The sequence below is a fragment of the Calidris pugnax genome, unplaced genomic scaffold (assembly GCF_001431845.1).
Source record: "Calidris pugnax isolate Ruff unplaced genomic scaffold, ASM143184v1 scaffold111, whole genome shotgun sequence".
Lineage (NCBI taxonomy): Eukaryota > Metazoa > Chordata > Aves > Charadriiformes > Scolopacidae > Calidris > Calidris pugnax.
The window spans coordinates 5010658-5019839 of NW_015090872.1; the positions used below are offsets into that span (position 1 = coordinate 5010658).

The 9182-nt window shown below is 53.1% G+C and overlaps 1 protein-coding gene across 1 annotated transcript in view; it reads right to left on the reverse strand.

The window, feature by feature from the left end:
• Positions 1-1925: 1925 nt before the first annotated feature.
• Positions 1926-9182, reverse strand: part of LOC106890164 (chromosome unknown open reading frame, human C2orf72) — a 7533-nt gene continuing 276 nt past the window's right edge. The window contains exons 2-4 of the mRNA XM_014945783.1: positions 8981-9179; positions 5648-5764; positions 1926-4589 (exon numbers count right to left, since the gene is read on the reverse strand). Coding sequence (XP_014801269.1) covers positions 4498-4589; positions 5648-5764; positions 8981-9179 — 408 coding nt within the window. The 3' untranslated portion in view covers positions 1926-4497. The remainder of the gene's footprint in view (positions 4590-5647; positions 5765-8980; positions 9180-9182) is intronic.

A 9182-nucleotide genomic window follows, 5' to 3' on the forward strand; every position in this document is an offset into this window, starting at 1 on the left:
GGAGGGCGGGAAGCCGCGCCGGGGCCCGGGCGGGCACCGGGTACGGGGCAGCCCCCCCCCCGGCTCCCGCGGCTCAGGCTCAAAGTGCCACTTGTGGCGAGCCGCCGGGCAGCGGGCTGGCCTCCCGCTACCACCGGGACGCACGGCGGCTACCGGCCAGGGGTGACCGGGGCGAGGGGGAGGCCCCCGTGACGGGCGACCCCACGGAGCGCTGCGGCCGGCGCCCCCGCGGCCTGCGGCGGTGCCCAGTCACGGCCCTGACTCAGCGAAACACCGGCGGGCAGCGCTGCCCGGCGCCGCTTCCTCACCGGCCGAGGTGATCATGATGCCGTCCGCCCGGCTCGCGGAGGGAGGTGGGGTCCGCTCCGGCCCGCTCCAGCCCAGGTGCGGTGGTGCCGCCGCCGCCCGGGGTCCCCGCCGCGCCGCTGCCGTTCCGCCGCCGCCCGGCCCGGAAGTGCCGCGAAGGGCCCCTTCCGGCAGAACCCCGCCGCTACCTGCTCCCGGGGAAGGTGCCCGTGGCGATCGCCTGCGCGGGGCGGCCGGTAAACAGCCAGGCGCGAGCGGGACAGCTCTGTGGGGCCTCGCAGCTTCCGCTGACCTCTCACAGCCGGCTCATGGGCTTCGGCGGCTCCTCACGGACCCCACACTGAGCCTACACCGCCTCCCCCTACCTGCACCCCGCTGCTCGGGGGAGATAAGGGCTGTGGGATCCCCACGGGTGACCCCGAAAATGCCCACGTTTGCGCTGTACCCTTCGGGCAGGCCGCACGCTTAGGTGGTAGGTCCCCCCTGCCAGCACAGGGTGCCCGTAGCAGGGTGGCGTCTGTGGGGCACAGACGCGTCGCACGGCATTGCAGGAACCAAGGATTTTGCCCCATGGATTTGCGGCCTCTTGCAGGCCGCCCCTGTGGGCCCTGAGTTCTCTCACAGAGCTTGTGGCCGGAGGGAAAGGCCTCACCCGAATCCATTTCTCCCTTAGATAGGGGAGGAGGTGTACAGATGCAGCTGACAATGCCCAGATGTCCCACATCTGTGTGTACCGAGATGCCCTGTTTCATTTAGGCTACTACTTTTGACAGATGGAAAATTCAGGCTGGTGGATCTGCACCAAGAAAAGCCCAGCTCGACTGCAATGGTGCTGGACAACAAGAGATCAAAGCACTCGGGTTTCAGTGGCATTGATTTCTGCTTGTTTCTACCAAACAGGAAAAAATACTTTCAGAAGGGCTTGAACTCCTTGAGGAAACCTGATTTTTCATCCCAACAGCCTCGATGGTCTGAAGCCAAAGTGACCTCTCAATTACACACTATGATTTGCAGCTCCTCCAAATCACTGTGGTACTCACATATGTGGAAATTATCTATGTCCTGAATGAATCTTATAGAAATAAGGTCCTGTGTTTAGAGGACCTTGTAAGGACTCAGAAGAGGTGAAGTTTCCTTTTCTGCTAACAATTTCCTGTTATATCATAGGGCGTATTCAAAGGCCCCTCACCTCTCTTAGTCAATGTTATTAATGAAAGTTGTAAGAGCCCTACTCACGACACTGGGGGGGTCAGCCCCGCTCTTCTCAGACAACTGAGAAGGTCTCCAGCCTTCCCCACTGTCCCCAGGTGAGCAGCTTGCCTGAGCTGCACGCAGACCAGTTCTGCTGGGTAACATATACTGGGGTAATATCCATTCCCATCCAATATACCTTTTATTTAAATGAAGAGAAATGACAGTTAAACCATGCATAATGCTACTTTAAGGGTAACACCGTGGCAAGCTAAAAAACAAACTAAAGCACACTGCAATTCAGAAATTAAATGTCTTTATTCTTTACAGCAAGCACATAAGATAACCGTGCCCTTAAATTATGAAATCAATTAAACATGTCATTCTGTCTGCTGCACCTCTGCATGCCCAGCTAGTGGGGAAAAAAATAATAATAAATTCAAGTCACTTTTATTCCTCAGTCATGGGAAAACAATACTTCTGGTCAGATGTATTCCCACTCATACCTCCTAAGCCCCAAGCAGTTCATCCACTTCCACAAAAGTCTCACTGCAAGGGTAAACTTGCATGATTTACTTAAGAATTACCAGTGAATAAATCCATTGGATTTGTAGCACTAAGATAGGTTTCACTGAAAATCTGTACTCTTGGGCCACTTCTTCAATGGGTAAATTCTAGGTGGCAAAGGCCAAATACTGCAAGAAAATAAAGATTGACCTGATCATACTCTCAAATCCTACTGGACTCACCGAACTAAGGGCTTTACCAGGAAAGTATGTAACTGCCCAACAACCAGGGCTCTGCTGTGAGGACAAGCAGAGGGACTCAAGGCCAGGCCGGATGGGGCTTCCAGCAAGTCTACTGGGAGGTGTCCCTGCCCATGGCAGGGGGCTTGTAACTCGATGATCTTTAATGTCACTTCCGATCCGAAACATTCTATGACTCTATAACTCCACTGCACAGCAGACCTACACGCTCATGCCAGGGACAGAGCAGAAGGATACCTTCATCTCACTGAGATGCACTTACTACTCTGTGCTGAAGCCCCAGGGTCGTGACTACAGCCACCCACACTCATATTTTCCACCTGATCAGAAGCAACAAAAACCTACAGAAATCCTGGAGGCTGGAAGGAGAGTGGTTTTGGTGCCTTCTCTGCTGAGCAACACGCTCCACCAATGTCAGCTATCTCCTAGGTTCGCTCTCCCCAGCCCACACCCACACAGGAAAGTGTTTCTGCTGGGAAGAGGTGGGACGTGTGCTTCCCCAGACGCTGCTCACAGGGACTTGGCATCCACCTACTCCCTCCCTCCTGCCTTATGGAGCAGCTACAAGAGCACCGTACGCCTGCATTTCAGGTGAAGTTTCCTACATAGAGCAAGTCTAATTACTGTAACATTCAAACGAGCAGCATGGTAACAGAGAAACTTGCTGAGCACACCTGGAAATGCTCCCCATCTCTCCCACTCAACCTCACCAGCATGGCCCGGACACCCTCAGCCACTCTCTCCCAGCCAAAAGGGCAAAGCACCATCACAAAAGGGACCAACTCTAAGCCCAAGAGCTGCTAAGCTCTGCTCCAGCATTACCAGCATTACTCAAGTGAGGTAGGTAAGTATTGCTGTCCCCACCCTACTGCTGGGGAAACTGAGGCACAGAAAAATGGTTTGTTGAAAAATTTTGAGATCATGATCTCCAAGTAAGAACGAGAGAGATACTTAAGGCACACTGCTGGGAGAGAGCACTGGCCAGAGCTGGCAGGACTGCAGACCCTTCAGCTGCCACTGGCAAAAAAAAGGAGCGAAAGAAAGGACAGACGTGCACGGAGAACATATTGCCGTAATTCAGCAGCTGACCCAGAGCAGAGGTAGGCAGGACATGACAGGCTGAAGTTTCTGGCCTGAAACAAAGTTTCTGTCCCAAACAAAACCCAGCTTGTGCTAAAAATAAAACAAGACCTCTTTTATGTTGCATTAAAGTAAAAATAAAAAAAGTATTACTATCATTATAATAATATTACTCATAAACCAAGGATTTGTAATTGCCCCACAGGCTACAGGCAGCCCTTTGGAACTACTTAAACAGATTATTTTTATATTTTTATATTTATTTATGAAGCCACATCTGGTTGAGAGGAATGCTGCAGGTCACCTCCAAGACCATCACTGCAGAGATGCCCAAGGTAAGATGGGCCTTTCCCGTAACCCCATCTAGCATCAGCCACACCATAGTGTCTGTCTGCCACCCCTTCTAACCCAGACGGTCCATCAGTCAGACTATGAGCACCAGGATAAGCCAGAGGGATGGATTCTGCTCCCAAATCACACTCTGCTCCAGCTGCCATTACTATCAGTATCTTTTGCATTGTTCTTGCTACCCAACAGTGGGCTGTTATTGCATTTCTTCACATTACACAGTTACATTCAAGCCTTTTCAGTAGCCAGTAGAACTGAGAGCTCCTATTTAGTCCCATTGCAGTCTCCATGCCACTGCTTATTATTTGTCTTTCTTTTTTTTTTTCTTTTGCCTTATCAGAGAGACGGTGGGAACTTCAAAGCAGCAATGTAACAGGAAAACAAGGCAGCAGAATCTGTTTGCCAGGGAGGCCAGCCCTGGCAATCTCAGCAGGGAGCTTTGCTCAGAATTAGAAAGTGTTCATCTTTCTTCGAACAGGTGACTACATTTCACACCCAAAGTCCCCGCATCATCTCGCCCAGGACATGAGACACATCCCCAAAGGGCTTCCCAGAAGTCCAGTGTCCATCAGCAGCTCCAGGCACCCCCGGGTAGCAGGGTGCAGCAGGGGATGGCTCTCTGGCATGGACCTCAGAGGTCGTTGGCAGCTACAGAAGACCCTGGCAAGTTAAACCGAGCAGCTTCTCCCCAGAGCAGTGGGTCCTCAGAGGAGAGGGGGAGTGTACACACACCAGCTCCCCCTCCCACGGCTCCAAATTCACCAGGCAGAACCAGGAAACGGACTTTGCTGGGCGCCCAGCAGCTCTAGGTGCCCGTGCGTCCAGCAGCTTCTTCACAGTTTCCATTGGGAGACAGGCTGGTCAGAGCCACTTCTTCCTCGGGGTCCTGCCGGTCATCTGCAAAGAGCAGAGAGAGGTGAAGGGAGATCTGAATGGGAAACTCCTCTTCATGCAAAATGCAACTTAAAACAACATGAAAAAAAACTATGGGACAAAGCAAGTGATATATCACCACGACCTCAACACAGCTGATTTTTTTCATAACTGATTTTCATTTTGTTTTACAAACTCAACATTGCTTCAACAGACAGGGGTGATCTGTGACCAAAGGAGGATGGGACCGAGCTCCCTGGCCTCCTGCAGTCTCAGCAACCTCAGAACAAGCTGTATGGCCATGAAGCATCACTTGTCTAGCACTGACTGCAAGATCAGACACTAAAATTTTTTTACTTTAGAGGACATGTCTCAAAGCTGCAGAAACATCTCAGTTGTTTTCTCAGACCTTTACGCTTTTTACAGTGGAGGAGCTTCCCCTCATCTACATGCTCCATAGAGCAGTCTGGATCTCTACACCATGCACCTTGTAGCCTCCTGTGTGGGAGCTCTCTGCAAAAAGAAAATCACTGCTGAGAAAGGCGAGCAGAAATGCCAATGGTACAGCAAAGACTGAACGCTGGGCTATTCAGTACCTCAACAATTTCCTTTTGAATTAGCCCAAGGCTGACCACCCTCTTCCACCTCCCTCCCAGCCCCAAATGCAAGTAGTTTGGGAACGGTCCTTCCAGCTGCGTTTGCAGAAAACATCATGTAAGATCAGGGTGATGCTTCCAATTTATTGTTTAGATGGACAGCAGTTGTGCTGCCAGGTACTTCTGCAAAGCACAGCTGAGCCCAGCAGTGTTTCTAGGGGTGTAGTTGGGCACTGGACCCAGCGTGTCTTTATTTAGCCAAGTGAAAGGTCAAAAAACAAGGAGACAGCAACACAGCAGCCAAGTGTGCGCTGTTTGTCTTCAGGTTCTGGCCAAGCCACAGCAAGGGAGGAGACATCAGATGAGATAACTGGAAACAGCTTATGGAGGCCACCAGCAAGGGATTTGGGCCCAAGGACCACCAGAAAGTCGGTGAGGAACCTCTGACAGACACAGCAGGAGTACAAGGGAGGGAACTGGACATACCTTCATGAACATTGTTTGCATCTTTTGCTTCATGAGCTTTTCTCCGGCTCCTCCGGCTCCAAGAAATGCACCGCAGGAAGGATAGGAGCCTCCACCTCTCCCTGTGTTTCCCCTCTTCTGGATAAACCAGAGAAGACAAGTTCTGGTCAGGCAGCAGGTCAGCCCTGTTGCTCCCCCACCTCCCCGCTGCTGACTCACAACCATCTCCCCTCCATGAGCCCAACTCCTCGTAGCGAAACTGGGTCTGCTCCACAGAGCCCACCCCTGGAAAGCACAGAAGCAGCTCAGGGTAATTCTTCTTTCAGGCTGAAAACCCTCTGCTTCCTGGGAAATTTGTCCCTGGTGTGGGTTTCCACTTTTCCACCTCGCTGCCAAAACCATCCTGGATGCGGCAGCCCAGAGCGAGCAAGAAGTCTGGCAGGAGCCCAGCTGGCACACGTGGCACGGCTGGGGACTGACACAGTTAGGGCATTCCTGCAGAAGGAAGTTTTTCTTTGGTATTATCACACGGCTTCTGCCACATCAACCTATTCACTGCTCCCTGCTTTATAAAGCAATTCCTCCCTCCCAGGGAGACCTGCTGGACACACGGACTTGCAGCACACTGACACCTATCGCAGACACTGCTGGCAAAATGCAGAGCCTACGTGGCCTCCATTGATGTATAGTATTTATTCTGGAGGACAACGAAGGTCACAGCAAGTTACTACAAGCTTTAAAGCCATTATAGTAAAGCACTACTGCTTGTAAAACACTACAGCAGCTTATTTTATATGGTGTCCAACAGGAGCAGTTCAGCATCTCCATTGAAATATCCTCTAGCCTTTCACCTCCTCATCAGATAACAAACGATAAACCACTTCAGTGTCCTTCAGCTTATCAGACCATTGCGACACTGAAGGGTTCACAGTGGCAGCGTTTCCTGCAGTCAACAAACCAAAACCTCCAGCCATAAACACATCCCCCCCTCGCAGTGCACGGGGACTCTGGACACCACTGAGGCAGGACAACAGCCCAGCACGTTCCTGCTTAGACCCGAGAGATGCCCCACTGCCCACTGCCATTCCCGTCCCAGCTCCACTGCACAAATGACAGTGTCTGGGACATTCCCAGCACAGCAGGGCCTACAGATCCAGAGCAACTGTCACAGGCAGAGCCGAGCAGCGGTGTGGAAGAGGCTTTGAAGCTGGGCTGAAATAAAATGGGCACAAGCACATGTACACAGAGCCTTACACTCTGTGCATCTCCCAGCAGCCTTATCCAGATGCAAGAGCAGCTTTTTTCAGCTTAGCACAAGCCCCTTTTCAAAGTCAAGAGGGGAAACAAGACAAGCTCAGCCCTGACAGAGGACATCTTTATGGTGGTATCCCTAGAACCTGCTTTGCAGGGTGCTCCTCAGCCCCACACCCATCTTTCCCACAGCCCTCCCTCATGTTACATTAAAGATATTATTCTCCTTGTGCCTTGCATGTGGGGAAAGCTGGTGCTGGGCACTGCCAGGTCATCAGGTCTCCAGAGGCATGTCTACACTTGGGATCCTTCTGGCCACATGGAGATTTTGGAATGTAGCACTCACAGAGTCGTGGAAAGAAGCTGCCTCTGCCTAAGGTTGAACCCTGCAGCTGATGAGTGTCCTCATTACACATGCAGGTCCTGGGACACTTACATGACTAAGAGCTCCGGGCAGAGCATCAGAGGTGAATTAAAGCAGCATGCTGAGTCCTTCTACCCACCATGATTATAAAGCACACACAAATAGGCTGCAACACCCGCTCCGGCTCCTCCTGCTCTTCTTTCTCCACTGCTGGCTTCTGTGCTGCTTCCACATCTGCATGAAGGACCAAGCCAGAGCTAGCCACAAAAATACATGTACTGAGCCAAGCACCAGCAATATGCAGAGGGAGAAAAAGGTCACGTCTGCAGGGATGCTTTTCTGCCTCTGCAGCTGCTCTCCCACCAGGCTGCTGTGACCAGAACTGAAGGGCTCACAGGCAGCTGGGAGCACACCAGAAATTCTTGCAGCAGGAACAATATGAGGATGCAAAAAGACAGAAGTTGGAAAGGGGATCGTGTGTGCCTCAGTACAAAAAGTGGGCAGAAGACAGCCCTGCACCCTCACAGTGGGTCCCGGCCATCTCAAAGCTCAACATTCAGTTCCAGGATGCTGGACTGAGCTGATGGAAAGAGGCATCTGAGCTGCAGCTGACCATCCTCATGTCCCAGGGATCCCAGAGGACCCTGTCAATGTGGTGCTGCAGGCAAGTGCCAGGATCCCTTGGAGTAAAGGCAGTCAGACAGCAGAACATCAGAATCCTGGAAATGAAGGGGAACAAAGGAAAAGTGGGAAAAAAATAAAGAAGGGAGGAGAAAATGGAAAGAGCCCAAGACAAAGAGTGCCAAAGATTAAAGAGAGTCTGGGCTGTTTTAGTGTGGCTGCTGTGAGGGCAGAGCCTGCCCAGGTGCCCATCACCCTATGTCCACACAAACGTGACTCACCCCAGGGCAAGCATTGCTCCTCACGGCCTGTTTGACACTCAGCTTTCATCCTGCCATCCTCGCCTTGCTTAAATCACCAACAGACAGCTGGTTTTAAACCCAAACACCCACTCGCTGCTGCTCTCATTCGTTATGCAAAGCCAGCACAAGCACCTTCCTCCCGCAGGAAGGTCAGGTCCTGCCTGCACCCTACAGCAAGGGCTGAGCCCCAGCCCTGCGTCCCCAAGCACACACATCCATAAGCATGGATGGCCACCACCTCACTGCCATCAGCTGCCACATCCCTACTATCCACGAGCTGCTCCAGTGCTTCCCAACTCGCTGGGAAGTTTGTCCTCCCCGGCTGCTAGGGCTGGGAACCCCACTAGAAAGAGGCAGATCCCATTGGGAAGGCTTTGATACCCCAGAGATCCCATCGGGAAAAGCCAGATCCCATTGGGGTGGGGGAGAGATCCCATCAGGAAAAGCCAGATCCCAATCAGGTGGGGGAGAGATCCCATCAGGAGTGGCCAGATCCCATTGGGAAAAAGCCAGATCCCATTGGGGTGGGGGAGAGATCCCATCAGGAGTGGTCAGATTCCAACAGGAAAAGCCAGATCCCATTGGGATGGGAGAAAGATCCCATCAGGAGTGGCCAGATTCCAACGGGAAAAGCCAGATTCTATCGGGATGGGGAAGATCCCACTGGGATGGAGCAGACCCCCTCGAGGAGAAGATCCCACAGGAAACCGGAGCAAATCCCATTGCCAAAGCCCCCGGTCCCTGGTGATGGATGGAGCGGCCCGGCCACCCGCTGCCCCCCACCCCCGGCCGGTGTGTGCCCCCCTCCCCCGGTACCTGCGGGATGTTGCAGGGCGGCCCGCAGGGCGCGGCAGGCGGCGGCGCGGCAGTCGCGGAGGGCGGCGGGGCTACCGGGGCTATACCGGGCCGCTTGCACCGTACCGGACACCGGGAAGTGCCGCCGCAACGTGGCGTCCAGCACCGCCGCGTCCTCCCCGTCCCCGCCGGGAAGGAGGACTCCCACGACGGCGGGCGGCGG